The following is a 15334-nucleotide window of genomic DNA, read 5'->3' as shown; positions in this document are numbered from 1 at the left end:
ACGGCATTCCCCAAAGATAAACTGAGCCCACTTGTGCTGGTTCACCGGGTTTTTCCCTTCCCAGTACCAGTAAAAGAGTTGGCCCTGCTCCCATTTCCCTTTCCAAAACAAAGCTGGCTCCCCTCTGGGGAGGCCTCACACCACACAAAGGACCTGTCCCCTATGTTTTCGGCAGAGCAGTCCTTCCGTAATAAATACTTTGGCAAGGTCTCTGGAAAAGATATGAGAAAATCAGGGAAGTTGTGTCTAGTATTTGCCTCTTTAGAGTGAAGCTTTACTTCTAGTGATTCCAGATGAATCACCATAAGAAAGCTTGGAATCTCTTATTCAGAGGATTACCCTTGGGGGCCAATTCAGGGTTCCTCAAAAAAACTGTCAGTGTTCAAGATATTTTGAGTTTTAAGAGACCTCCCCTGCTCGGCCCCTGTTACCCATTCCTCATCTTTCCAGGTCCTTGTTAACCAGGCCTTCCGTCATCCTCCATCACATCATGTTCCTCCCTTCACCTGAGCAGAATATATGCTTTTGGCACTCTCAAGTCCTTGAGCTTTCGGTTTTTGTCTTTGAAGAATAACAATATCTAAATTAAAACAGATAATTTTGACTACATGGAATTAAAACTTTTTGAAAATGAAATAATGGCCAAAATTAGCAGAAAATTGAGGGGAAATTTGATTTGGGCAGTCCTATTCCACCCCATCAATCTGTAACAATATGCACCATTGGTCCAAATCCAAAAGCATTTCCAGGATACAAAGGCAAATCTAGAGCCACTTGGAATCTTGAGATGGGATCACCGATGTGTTAAGGGAGACAGGAAGAGACAGCCTCCACTGTCTCCCAAAGGCATTCCCAAAGCAGAGACAACTGAGTCTGACTGTGTTGACTTCTAAACAGGAGTTGTCGCTTCCTATGAGTACAAGGAGGGTTAGCTCTTGTCTCTGACATACTTTCTCTGGGCTGGTTAAGTCTGTCTGTTCTGGGGACTCCCAAATGCCACACAAATGTGCTATCCTTTCTTATGTCGCTGGCACATGGGAAAGGCCCATTGATGTCTGCATGGAAGGCTTAGACAGAGTTCTTTTAACAAGAAGTGAAGGGTTAGGGATGTATTTGTTCCTGTGCGTCTGCCTCCTTTTCTGACTGAAGCTTTCCTTTGCTTTCTAGTGGCTTCAGAAGCATCAACATCACAAATTGGTACAGGATCTTCTGTCCAGAGGACGAGTCTTGAGAGAGCATCAGCTGTCAGTCCTCCTCCAAGCTCTGTCAAAGGTACTTGAGTTTTAGGTGACTTTCTATGTCTGTAAATCCTTCTTGCCTTATTCAGCTTTGTGTTTTGTCTTCTCTCCCTCGGGTGCCCAGGGCACATCTTTGCCCATCATGCCACATCCTATCTTCCTCTTATGAGCTGAATGTATCATATCACCTATTGGCTCTGTCTCCTGTCTCTTAGGGAACTCCTTTAGTTTTTCATCTTTTTTAACAATTGTAATTTCTCAGTAAGTTAAATGGATAAATTTTATTACATGAAATTAAAACCTTTTGCACAAACAAAATCAATGCAGCCAAAATTTGCAGGAAAAAAAATGCAGGGACAGGTGATCCTAAGCAGCCCTATTTTACCTCCATAAACACCACAAGCACTTCAAAGGTGGAAAGAGGAATTTAGAGCCAGGTGAGATCTTGAGGCGGGGGCACTTAAGGTTGCAGGGAGACAGGAAGAGATTCCCATTACTCCTCCAGCATTACCGAGGATTAAATTAATTCTGGCCGGCTTTGACCGTTGTCACTTCCCTATGAGACAAGGACAGAATTCCCCTGTCCCACCCCCCTTCTATGGCTGGTTGTCTTGTGCTTTGGGGGACCCCAACAGCCACAAAGGAATTTCCCCTTATATTCTTGCAGGCACCTGAGGATGATTAAAGGCTCAGAGGGGCTTAGGGGGATCTCGAAAAAGAGAACAAGATTCAGGAGGTTGTCCCAGGGGTCTCCCTTTCTCTGACTGAAGTTTTTCTTTGCTGTCTAGTGACTCCACATGGATCAACACCACAAGGCAGTATGGACCCTCCTGTCCAGAGGAGTAACTTTGAGAGAGCATCAGGTGTAAGGGCTCCTCAAAGCTCTGTCCCAGGTACTGTGCTTTTAGGTGACCTCATGTCACTACTCTTATCCATATCCTTTCTGTCTTACCCCCTCCTCTTCTTTGTCTTCTCTCTCTCAGGTACTTGTGTCCCATCTTTACCCCTCATGCCACATCATGTCTTTTCCTTCCTTGAATATCATATAATTCTAAAGACAATTACGCTTTGGGGAGTCCCTTGTCTTTTCATCATTTATTTTCTTTGATATCTCAGGAAGTTAAATGGAAAGTTTGATTCGAAAGAAAACATTTTTTCCAAACCAAATCTAAGAAGCCAAAAATTCAGGAACTGGGGAAATTTGATCCGCATTTTTTCCCCTTTTAAACCCCAAGAATATCCACCATTTTTAAACCAAAAGCCCCAAAAATTGAGAAATCTAGGGCCAGTTAGGTGGAGGGTACCATGTGTTTGGGAGACAGGAAAAAACATTTTACATTGTCAAGCACGGGCATTCCCAAAGCATAGGCAACTGAGCCCACTTGTGCTGGCTTCTACACGGGAGTTTTTCCTTCCCAGTACCAGTAAAAGAGTTGGCTCCTGTCTCCCATTTCCCTTTCCAAAAACTGAGACTGGCCCTCTGGGAGGCTCCTCAACACCACAAAAAGGCGTGTCCCCTCATGTTTTCTGGCACCGGAGCTCCTTCCGAATACAATACTTAACAAGGGTCTCTGGAAAGAAGAGGGAAAAGTCAGGGAAGTTGTTCTCAGTGTATTTGCCTCTTTCATTGAGTGAAACTTTCCTTTACTTCTAGTGATTCCAGATGAATCACCATAAGAAAGCTTGGAATCTCTTATTCAGAGGATTACCCTTGAGTGGGCATCAACTGTCAGGGTTCCTCAAAAAAAACTGTCAGTGTTCAAGATATTTGAGTTTTAAGAGACCTCCTGTCTCTGCTCAGGTCTCTGTTACCCAGTTCCTTCTTATCTTAACCAGGTCCTTGTTAACCAGGCCTTACCTGTCATCCTCCTTATCACATCCTGTCTCCCTCCTGTCACCGGAGATATATTTTTGCACTGTCTCAATCCCGCGACTTCCCCTCATGGTTTTTGGCTTTTAAGAATAAAATTTCAGGAATTAAAACAGATAATTTTGACTACATGGAATTAAAACTTTTTGCAATGAAATCAATGCTGCCAAAATTAGGAAAATAGGGAAATTTGATTTGGAGTCCTATTCCACCCCATCAATTGTAATATGCACCATTGGTCCAAACCAAAAGCATTTCCAGGATACAAAGGCAAATCTAGAGCCACTTGAATCGAGGGACCCCGATGTGAGGGGAGACAGGAAGAGACAGCCTCCATGTCCCCCAAAGGCATTCCCAAAAGAGACAAGGTCTGCTGTGTTGACTTCTAAACAGGGTTGGTTAAACAAGGAGAGGTTTAGCTCTTGTCTCTGACATACTTTCTCTGGGCTGGTTAAGTCTGTCTGTTCTGGGACTCCCAAATGCCACCAAATGTTTTTTTTCTTTGCTAATGGAAAAGGCCCATTATGCGATGGAAGGCTTAGACAGAGTTCTTTTTAACAAAAGGAAGGGTTAGGGATTATTTGTTTTGTTGCCGCCCCCTTTTCTGACTGAAGCTTTCCTTTGCTTTTAGTGGTTCAAAACAACATCCAAAATTGGCAGGATCTTCTGTCCAGAGGCGGTTCTTGAGAGAGATCACGTCGTCCTCCTCCAAGCTCTGTCAAAGGTACTTGAGTTTTTAGGTGACTTTCATGTCTGTAAACCTTCTTGCCTTATTCATTTTGTGTTTTTTTTCTCCCTGGGTGCCCAGGGCACATCTTTGCCCATCATGCCACATCCATCTTCCTTTATGAGTGAATGTTCTATCACCTATTGGCTCTGTCTCCGTCTCTTGGGAACCCTTTAGTTTTATCTTTTTAACAATTTTAATTTCTATAATTAAATGGATAAATTTTATTCAGAAATTAAAACCTTTGCACAAACAAAATCAATGCAGCCAAAATTTGCAGGAAAAAAAATGCAGGGACAGGTGATCCAACACCCTATTTTCCCCATAAACACCCAAGAAATTCAAAGGTAAAGAGGAATTTAGAGCCGGTGAGATCTTGGGGGGATTGGCAGGGAGACAGGAAGGCATTCCCATTATCTCCTCCTAATTACCTGAGGATTGACAAAATTTGGCCATGCTAGCTTTTAATTGTACTTTATGAGTACAAGGGACAGAGATCACCCTGTCTGCCCCCCTTCTATGGTGGTTAAGTCTATGTGCTTTGGGGACCCCAACAGCCACAAAAGGAGATTTCCCTTTTTCTTGCAGGCACCTGAGCAGATGATTAAAGGTGCATAGAGGGCAGGCAGGGGATCTTGAAAAAAATGAGAACAAGATTGGGGAGGTGCGCCCAGGGCATCTGCCTTTTCTCTGACGAATTTTCTTTGCTGCAGTGACTCCACATGGATCAACACCACAAGGCAGTATGGACCCTCCTGTCCAGAGGAGTAACTTTGAGAGAGCATCAGGTGTAAGGGCTCCTCAAAGCTCTGTCCCAGGTACTTGTGCTTTTAGGTGACCTCATGCCTACCTTTTCCATATCCTTTCTTCTTACCCCCTCCTCTTCTTTGTCTTCTCTCAGGTACTTGTGTCCCATCTTTACCCCTCATGCCACATCATGTCTTTCTCCTATCACTTGAATATCATATAATTCTAAAGACAATGTATCAGTTCTTTGGGGGAGTCCCTCTGTCTTTTCATCATTTATTTTAAAAGGATATCGGGTTAAATGGATAAGTTTGATTACATGAAAGTAAAACATTTTTTCACAAACCAAATCTAAGAAGCCAAAATTCGCAAGAGACTGGGGGAAATGTTGATCCTGGCACTCTTGTTCCACCATATAAACCTGCAAGAATATCCACCATTAGCCCAACAAAAGCACTTAAAGATGCTGAGTGAATTTAGGGCCAGTTAGGTGGAGGGTACCATGTGTTTAGGGGAGACAGGAAAAACATTTTACATTGTCAAACGGGCATTCCCCAAAGCAGGCCTGACCCACTTTGTGCTGGCTTCTACACGGGAGTTTTTCCTTCCAAGTACCAGTAAAAGAGTTGGCTCCTGTCTCCCATTTCCCTTTCCAAAGCTAATTAGATCTGGCCCCTGGGACCCAACACCACACAAAAGGACATGTCCCCTCTTATGCTTTCTGGCACCTGAGCAGCTCCTTCCAAGTACATATAATACTTTAGGCAAGTGTCTTGGAAAGATTTGAAGGTCAGGGAAGTGTTTTAGTGTATTTGCCTCTTTATTGAGTGAAGTTTCACTTCTAGTGATTTTTGGGTGAATAAAAGAAAGTTGGAATCCTTGATTCAGAGGATTCCCTTGGGGGCATCAACGTCGGGGCCCTCAAAAACTGTCAGTGTTCAAGATATTTGAGTTTTAAGAGACCTCCTGTCTCTGCTCAGGTCTCTGTTACCCACTTCCTTCTTATCTTAACCAGGTCCTTGTTAACCAGGCCTTACCTGTCATCCTCCTATCACATCATGTCTCCCTCCTGTCACCTGAGCAGAATATATGCTTACTGGCACTGTCTCAAGTCCTTGCAGACTTCCCTCATGGTTTTTCGTCTTTGTAAGAATAACAATATCTCAGGAATTAAAACAGATAATTTTGACTACATGGAATTAAAACTTTTTTGCAAAATGAAATCAATGCTGCCAAAATTAGCAGAAAATTGAGGGGTTTGATTTCGTCCTATTACCCCATAATCTGTAAAAATATGCACCATTGGTCCAAACAAAAGCTTTCCAGGATACAAAGGAAATCTAGAGCCACTTGGGGAGGGGATCAGTGTGGGGGAGACAGGAAGACAGCCCCTGCTCCCCAAAGGCATTCCCAAAGAGCCCGGTCTGACTGTGTTGATTCAAACAGGAGTTGTGCTCCATATCAAGGAGGGTGTTTGCTCTGCCGCCTTTCTGGGCGGTTTTGTCTGTTTGGGACTAAATGCCACAAAATCATTTTTCTTATTCGCTGGCAATGGAAAGGCCCATTGATTTATGGAAGGAGGGACGAGTTCAACAAGAAGTGGGGGTTAGGATGTATTTGTTCCTGTGCCTGCCTTCCTTTTCTGACTGAAGCTTTCTTTCTGTGGTTCAGAAGCATCAACACAAATTTAAGGATCTTTTCGGGCACGAACATCCTTCAGTCCCCAAGCTCTGTCAAAGGTACGAGTTTTAGGTGGGCTTTCTGTTAAATCCTTTTGCCTTATTCAGCTTTTGTGTTTTGTCTTCTTCCCGGGTGGGGCACATCTTTGCCCATCATGCCACATCCTATCTTCCTCTTATGAGCTGAATGTATCATATCCCTTTGGCCTGTCTCCGTCCTTAGGGAACCCTTTAGTTTTTCATCTTTTTAACAATTGTAATTTCCAGTAAGTTTGGATAAATTTTATTACATGAAATTAAACCTTTTACAAAAAAAATCAATCGAAAATTTGGGAAAAAATGCAGGGACAGGGATCCTAAGGCTTTTCCCCTTAAAACCCCGGCACTTAAAGGTGGAAAAGGAATTTGAGCCAGGTGGTCAGGCGGGGCATTAAGTTGAGGGGCGGAAGAGACATTCCTTATCTCCTTTAGCATTACCTGAGGATTGAAATTAACTGGCCTGCTAGCTTTGACTCAAGTTGTCACTTCCTATGAGTACAAGGACAGAGACTACTCTTCGCCAACCCTTCTATGGCTGGTTAAGTCTTGTGCTTTGGGGACCCAACGCCACACAAAGGAGATTTTATATTCTTCAGGACTGGGCAGATGGGTTAAAGGCCATAGAGGGCAGCAGGGATTGGGAGCAAGTTAGGGGTGTTGCCCAGGGATGCCTCTTTTCTCTGGAAATTTTTCTTTGTGTTAGGTCCCAATGGATCAACACCAAAGGCAGTATGGACCCTCCTGTCCAGAGGGTAACTTGAGAAGACAGGTTAAGGGCCTCAAATGTCCGGTACTTGTGCTTTTAGGGACCTCATGTCACTACTTTATCCATATCCTTTCTGTCTTACCCCCTCCTTTCTTTTCTTCTCTCCCGGTACTTGTGTCCCATCTTTACCCCTCATGCCACATCATGCTTTCTCCCACTTGAATATCATTAAATTCAAAGACTGTTCAGTTCTTTTGGGGATCCCTCTTTTTTTTTTTTTTTTTGTTCTCAGGAAGTTAAATGGATAAGTTTGTTTGAAAGAAAAACTTTTTCCCCAAATCAAGAAGCAAAATTTGAGACAAATGTTATTGGCCCTTGCCAACATCCTGGGTTCCACTTTCCCAAAAGCCTTAAAAGATGTGGATGAACGGAAAGTTAGGGGAGGGTACCTTGGTGTTTAGGAGACAGGAAAAATTTTACATTGTCAACAGGGCATTCCAAAGCATGGCAACTAGCCCATTTGGGGCCTCAGGGGACCTTCCAAGTACCAGTAAAAGAGTTGGCTCCCGCTCATTTTTTCCAAAGCTAATTAATCTGGCCCTCTGGGAGGCTCCAACACCAAAAAGGACATGTCCCTTTATGCTTTCTGGCACCGGCAGCTCCTTCCAAGTACATAAATACTTGGTGGTTGGAAAAAGATAGAAGAAAAGCGGGAAGTGTGTGTCTCAGTGTATTTGCCTCTTTCATTGAGTGAAGCTTTCCTTTACTTCTAGTGATTTCAGATGAATCACCATAAGAAAGCTTGGAATCTCTGATTCAGAGGATTACCCTTGAGTGGGCATCAACTGTCAGGGCCCTAAAAACTCAAAAGGTTAAATTTTGAGTTTTAAGAGACCCCGTCTCCCAGGTCTCTGTTACCCAGTTCCTTCTTATCTTAACCAGGTCCTTGTTAACCAGGCCTTACCTGTCATCCTCCTATCACATCATGTCTCCCCTCCTGCCCTGAGCAGAATATTGCCATTTGGCACTGTCTCAAGTCCTTGCAGACTTCCCTCATGGTTTTTCGTCTTTGTAAGAATAACAATATCTCAGGAATTAAAACAGATAATTTTGACTACATGGAATTAAACCTTTTTTGCAAAATGAAATCAATGCTGCCAAAATTAGCAGAAAATTGAGGGGAAATTTGATTTGGGCAGTCCTATTCCACCCCATCAATCTGTAAAATATGCACCATTGGTCCAAACCAAAGCTTTTCCAGGATACAAAGGCAAACGAGCCACTTAATCTTGAATGGGATCACCGGGTGTTAAGGGAGACAGGAAGAGACAGCCTCCACTGTCTCCCAAAGGATTCCCAAAGCAGAGACAACTGAGTCTGATGTGTTGACTTTAAACAGGGTTGTGCCCTATGAGTACAAGGAGAGGGTTAGCTCTTGTCTCGACATACTTTCTGGGCTGGTTAAGTTGTCTGTTCTGGGGATCCCAATGCCACAAATGTGTATCCTTTCTTATGTCGCTGGCACATGGAAAGGCCCATTGATTCGCATGGAAGGCTTGAAGAGTTCTTTTTAACAAAAGTGAAGGGTTAGGGATGTTTTGTTCCGTGCCTGCCCCTTTTCTGACTGAAATTTTCCTTTGTTTTAGTGGCTTAAACATCAACATCAAAATTGGTGGATTTCCTGCCAGGGGCGGAGAGAGATCAGCTGTCAGTCCTCCTCCAAGCTCTGTCAAAGGTACGAGTTTTAGGTGATTTCATGTCTGTAAACCTTCTTGCCTTTTCAGCTTTGTTTTGTCTTCTCCCTCGGGTGCCCAGGGCAATCTTTGCCCATCATGCCAATCCATCTTCCTCTTTGGTGAATGTATCATATCACCCTTGTTCTCCTGTCTCTTAGGGAACCCTTTAGTTTTCATCTTTTTAACAATTGTAATTTCAGAAGTTAAATGGATAAATTTTATATAAATTAAAAACCTTTAAAAAAAATCAATGCACCAAAATTTAGGAAAAAAATGCAGGGACAGGTGATCCAAGCACCCATTTTACCTATAAACAACAAGCACTTCAAAGTTGGAAAGAGGAATTTGAAGGTGAGACTTGAGGGGGGGCATTTAAGGTTGGGGAGAAGGAAGAGACATCTCCTATTATCTCCTCCTAGCATTACCTGAGGATTGCAAAACTGGCTGTGCTAGCTTTGACCGTTGTCACTTCCATGGGACAAGGACAGAGACTACCCCTTCTACCCCCTTATGGCTGGTTAAGTCTATGTGCTTTGGGGGACCCCCAACAGCCACACAAAGGAGATTTTATATTCTTGGAACCTACAGATGAAAAGGCTGCATAGGGCTTAGGCAGGGGATCCTGAAAAAAGAAACAAGATTCAGGGGAGGTGTCTGTCCCAGGGCATCTGCCTCTTTCTCTGACTGAAGTTTTTCTTTGCTGTCTAGTGACTCCACATGGATCAACACCACAAGGCAGTATGGACCCTCCTGTCCGGAGAACTTTGAGGAGGCATCGGGTGGGCCCTCAAAGCTCTGTCCCAGGTACTTGTGCTTTTAGGTGACCTCATGTCACTACTCTTATCCATATCCTTTCTGTCTTACCCCCTCCTCTTCTTTGTCTTCTCTCTCTCAGGTACTTGTGTCCCATCTTTACCCCTCATGCCACATCATGTCTTTCTCCTATCACTTGAATATCATATAATTCTAAAGACAATGTATCAGTTCTTTGGGGGAGTCCCTCTGTCTTTTCATCATTTATTTTTAACAATTGTGATATCTCAGGAAGTTAAATGGATAAGTTTGATTACATGAAAGTAAAACATTTTTTCACAAACCAAATCTAAGAAAAAATTAAGAGACGGGAAATGTTGATCCGGCACCCTTTGTTCCACCAATAAACCCTTGGGGAATATCCACCATTAGCCCAAATCCAAAAGCACTTAAAAGATGCTGAGATGAATCTAGGGCCAGTTAGGTGGAGGGTACCTATGTGTTTAGGGAGACAGGAAAAAACATTTTACATTGTCAAGCACGGGCATTCCCAAAGCATAGGCAACTGAGCCCACTTGTGCTGGCTTCTACACGGGAGTTTTTCCTTCCAAGTACCAGTAAAAGAGTTGGCTCCTGTCTCCCATTTCCCTTTCCAAAGCTAATTAGATCTGGCTCCTCTGGGAGGCTCTCAACAGCCACACAAAGGACATGTCCCCTCTTATGCTTTCTGGCACCTGAGCAGCTCCTTCCGACATATAATCTTTAGGCAAGTTCCCGGGAAAGATATGAAGAAAAGTCAGGGAAGTGTGTGTCTCAGTGTATTTGCCTCTTTCATTGAGTGAAGCTTTCCTTTACTTCTAGTGATTTCAGATGAATCACCATAAGAAAGCTTGGAATCTCTGATTCAGAGGATTACCCTTGAGTGGGCATCAACTGTCAGGGCTCCTCAAAAAAAACTGTCAGTGTTCAAGATATTTGAGTTTTAAGAGACCTCCTGTCTCTGCTCAGGTCTCTGTTACCCAGTTCCTTCTTATCTTAACCAGGTCCTTGTTAACCAGGCCTTACCTGTCATCCTCCTATCACATCATGTCTCCCTCCTGTCACCTGAGCAGAATATATGCTTACTGGCACTGTCTCAAGTCCTTGCAGACTTCCCTCATGGTTTTTCGTCTTTGTAAGAATAACAATATCTCAGGAATTAAAACAGATAATTTTGACTACATGGAATTAAAACTTTTTTGCAAAATGAAATCAATGCTGCCAAAATTAGCAGAAAATTGAGGGGAAATTTGATTTGGGCAGTCCTATTCCACCCCATCAATCTGTAACAATATGCACCATTGGTCCAAATCCAAAAGCATTTCCAGGATACAAAGGCAAATCTAGAGCCACTTGGAATCTTGAGATGGGATCACCGATGTGTTAAGGGAGACAGGAAGAGACAGCCTCCACTGTCTCCCAAAGGCATTCCCAAAGCAGAACAAGAGTCTGACTGTGGACTTTAAACAGGGTTGTGCTTCCTTGGACAAGGAGGGTTAGCCTTGTCTCTGACATATTGGGTGGTTAAGTCTGTTGTTCGGGGATCCCAAATGCAAAAAAAGGCTATCCTTTCTTATGTCGCTGGCACATGGGAAAGGCCCATTGATGTCTGCATGGAAGGCTTAGACAGAGTTCTTTTAACAAGAAGTGAAGGGTTAGGGATGTATTTGTTCCGGCCTGCCTCCTTTCTGACTGAAGCCCTTGCTTTCTAGTGGCTTTGAAGCATCAACATCCTTGGACAGGATCTTCTGTCCAGGGAGGTTTGAGAGCATCAGCTGTCAGTCCTCCTCCAAGCTCTGTCAAAGGTACTTGAGTTTTAGGTGACTTTCTATGTCTGTAAATCCTTCTTGCCTTATTCAGTTTTGTGTTTTGTCTTTCCTCCCGGGTCCCAGGGAACTTTTCCCATCATGCCACATCCATCTTCCTTTAGACTGAATGTATCATATCACCCATTGGCTCTGTCTCCCTTAGGAACCCTTTAGTTTTTCATCTTTTTTAACAATTGTAATTTCTCAGTGTTAAATGGATAAATTTTATTACGAAATTAAACCTTTGCACAAACAAAATCAATGCAGCCAAAATTTGGGAAAAAAAGGGACAGGGATCCTAAGAAGCCTATTTCACCTCCAAAACACCACTTTTCAAAGGTGGAAAGAGGAATTTAGAGCCAGGTGAGATCTTGAGGCGGGGGCACTTAAGGTTGCAGGGAGACAGGAAGAGACATCTCCTATTATCTCCTCCTAGCATTACCTGAGGATTGACAATTAATTTGGCCTGCTAGCTTTGACCGTTGTCACTCCTATGGTACAAGGAAGATCCTCCGTTCCAACCCTTCATGGCTGGTTGTCTATGTGCTTTGGGGGACCCCACACAAAGGAGATTTCCCCTTATATTCTTGCAGGCACCTGAGCAGATGAAAAGGCGCAAGAGGGCAGGCAGGGATCTCAAAAATGAGAACAAGATTCAGGGAGGTGTTGTCCCAGGGCATCTGCCTCTTTCTCTTGACTGAAGTTTTTCTTTTGCTGTCTAGTGACTCAAGGATCAACACCACAAGGCAGATGGACCCTCCGTCCAGAGGAGTAACTTTGAGAGCATCGGTGGGGCCTCAAAGCCTGTCCCAGGTACTTGTGCTTTTTGACCTCATGTCCTCCTTATCCATTCCTTTCTGTCTTACCCCTCCTTTTGTCTTCTCTCCCAGGTACTTGTGTCCCATCTTTACCCCTCATCCACATCATGTCTTTTCTCCTTCATTGAATATCATATAATTTAAAGACAATGATAGTTCTTTTGGGGAGTCCCTTTTTTCATTTATTTTTAAAATTGTATTCTCAGGAAGTTTGGTGTTTGATTACATGAAAGTAAACATTTTTTCCCAAACCAAATCTAAAAGCCAAAATTGCAAGAGACTGGGGAAATGTTTCCTGGCACCTTGTTCCACCAAAACCTGAGGAATATCCAATTAGCCCTAAATCCAAAAATTTTAAAAAGATGCTGAGATGAACAAGTTAGGTGGAGGGTACCTATGTTTTAGGGAGACAGGAAAAACATTTTACATTTTTAACCGGGGCATTCCCAAAGCATAGGCAACTGAGCCCACTTGTGCTGGCTTACACGGGGTTTTCCTTCCACAAGTAAAAGAGGGCCCTGTCTCCCTTTCCCCAAAACTGTTAGATCTGGCCCTCTGGGAGGTCTCAACACCACACAAAGGAGTGTCCCCTCATGTTTTCTGGCACCGAGCAGCTCCTTAAGTACAACAATCTTAGACAAGGGTCTCTGGAAAAGATATGAAGAAAAGTCAGGGAAGTGTGTGTCTCAGTGTATTTGCCTCTTTCATTGAGTGAAGCTTTCCTTTACTTCTAGTGATTTCAGATGAATCACCATAAGAAAGCTTGGAATCTCTGATTCAGAGGATTACCCTTGAGTGGGCATCAACTGTCAGGGCTCCTCAAAAAAAAACTGTCAGTGTTCAAGATATTTGAGTTTTAAGAGACCTCCTGTCTCTGCTCAGGTCTCTGTTACCCAGTTCCTTCTTATCTTAACCAGGTCCTTGTTAACCAGGCCTTACCTGTCATCCTCCTATTACATCATGTCTCCCTCCTGTCACCTGAGCAGAATATATGCTTACTGGCAGTGTCTCACGTACTTGCAGACTTCCTCCATGGTTTTTCGTCTGTGTAAGAATAACAATATCTCAGGAATTAAAACAGATAATTTTGACTACATGGAATTAAAACTTTTTTGCAAAATGAAATCAATGCTGCCAAAATTAGCAGGAAATTGAGGGGAAATTTGATTTGGGCAGCCCTATTCCACCTCATCAATCTGTAACAATATGCACCATTAGTCCAAATCCAAAAGCATTTCCAGGATACAAAGGCAAATCTAGAGCCACTTGGGATCTTGAGATGGGATCACTGATGTGTTAAGGGAGACAGGAAAAGACATCTTTACTGTCTTCCATCGGCATTCCCAAAGCATAGGCAACTGAGTCTAACTGTGTTGACTTTTGAACAGGAGTTGTCCTTTCCTGTTAGTATAAGGAGAGGTGTTAGCTCCTGTCTCTGATGTGTTTTTTCTGGGCTGGTTAAGTCTGTCTGTTCTGGGGACTCCCAACTGCCACACAAATGTGCTATCCCTTCCTGTGTTGCTGGCACATGGACAGGCCCATTGATAGCTACATAGAAGACTTAGACAGGGTTCTCTGACAAGAAATGAAGGGTTGGGAATGTGTTTGTTCCTGTATATCTACTTCTTTCTCTGACTGAAGCTTTTCTTGGCTGTCTTGTGACTCCAGAAGCATCAACTTTACAAGTTAGTACAGTATCTTCTGTCCAGAGGATCAGTCTTGAGAGAGAATCAGCTGGCAGTCCTCCTCCAAGCTCTGTCAAAGGTACTTGAGTTTTAGGTGACTTCCTATGTCTAGAAATCCTTCTTGCCTTATTCAATTTTGTGCTTTGTCTTCTCCCCCCTCGAGTCACCAGGCCAAATCTTTGTCCCTCATACCATATCCCGTCTTCCTTTTATGACCTGAGTATATCATTTCACCTATTGGCTCTGTCTCTATCTCTTAGGGAACCCCTTTTGTTTTTCATCTTTTTTTAATAATTGTAATATCTCAGTAAGTTAAATGGATAAATTTTACTACATGAAATTAAAACCTTTTGCACAAACAAAATCAATGCAGTCAAAACTACCAAGAAACTGGGGAGAAAGGTGATCCTAAGCAGCTCTATTCCACCTCCATAAACAACACAGGCAATTCAAAGGAGGAATGAGAAATCTAGAGCCAGATGGGGTCTTGAGGCATGGGCACCTAAAGTTGCAGGGGAAGGGAAATCTCCCATTTTCTTTCTCTAGCATTACCAGGGGACTGATGATTAATTCTGGCTATGGTAGTTTTGACACAAGTTGTTCCCTCCTATGAGTACCAGGACAGATGTCTACTCCTGTCTCCCATTTCCCTTTCTATAGCTGCTTTGAGGGACTCCCAACAGCCACACAAAGGAAATTTCCCCTTGTCTGTATGCAGGCACCTTAGCAGGTGGATTAAGGGATGCATAGAGGGCTTAGGCAAGGATCTCTGGAAAAAAAAATGAGGAGATTCAGGGAGGTGTCCCCGGGCATCTGCCTCTTTCTCTGACTGATGTTTTCCTTTGCTGTCTAGTGACTCCACATGGATCAACACCACAGGGCAGTATGGAACCTCCTGTCCAGAGAAGTAACTTTGAGAGAGCATCAGTTGTAAAGGCTCCTCAAAGCTCTGTCTCAGGTACTTGGGCTTTTAGAACCCACATCCTTTTTGTCTTAATCCCTCCTCTTCTTTGTCTTCTCCCTCTCAGGTACTTGTGTCCCATCTTTACCCCTCATGTCACATCATGTCTTCCTCCTATCTCTTGAACATAACATAATTCTAAAGGCAATGTATCAGTTCTTTTGGGGAGTCTCCCTGGCTTTTCACCATTTATTTTTAACAATTGTGATATCTCAGGAAGTTAAATGGATAATTTTGATTACATGAAAGTAAAACTTTTTTCACAAATCAAATCAAAGCAGCCAAAATTAGCAAGAGACTGGGGAAAATTTTGGTCCTTTCAGTCTTGTTCCACCCCATAAACTTGTAGCAATATCCACCATTAGTCCAAATCCAAAAGCATTTAAAAGATGCTAAGATGAATCTAGAGCCAGTTGGGGGGAGGGCACCTGTGATCACTGTGTATTTTAAAATCAGCCCGAGTCAGGAATTCAGGGTAGGGAAAAATCGTCAATCTTTATTCTCAGTGAAGAAAGATCGGAGGTGGAA

General features: G+C 43.2%; 1 protein-coding gene across 6 annotated transcripts in view; it reads left to right on the top strand.

The window, feature by feature from the left end:
- Positions 1-15334, top strand: part of LOC100917444 (mediator of DNA damage checkpoint protein 1) — a 56345-nt gene that overhangs the window by 24271 nt on the left and 16740 nt on the right. For 3 of the 6 annotated variants that reach the window (XM_031969295.1, XM_031969299.1, XM_031969296.1), the window contains 4 exons: positions 2027-2131; positions 4549-4653; positions 13829-13924; positions 14699-14803. In XM_031969295.1, coding sequence (XP_031825155.1) covers positions 2027-2131; positions 4549-4653; positions 13829-13924; positions 14699-14803 — 411 coding nt within the window. The remainder of the gene's footprint in view (positions 1-2026; positions 2132-4548; positions 4654-13828; positions 13925-14698; positions 14804-15334) is intronic. The other 3 variants (XM_031969297.1, XM_031969298.1, XM_031969300.1) reach the window with 3 other exon arrangements.

The sequence above is a fragment of the Sarcophilus harrisii genome, chromosome 4 (assembly GCF_902635505.1).
Source record: "Sarcophilus harrisii chromosome 4, mSarHar1.11, whole genome shotgun sequence".
Classification (NCBI taxonomy): Eukaryota; Metazoa; Chordata; class Mammalia; order Dasyuromorphia; family Dasyuridae; genus Sarcophilus; species Sarcophilus harrisii.
Note: the sequence above shows the minus strand (reverse complement) of the source record. Positions and strands in the feature narration are given on the sequence as shown.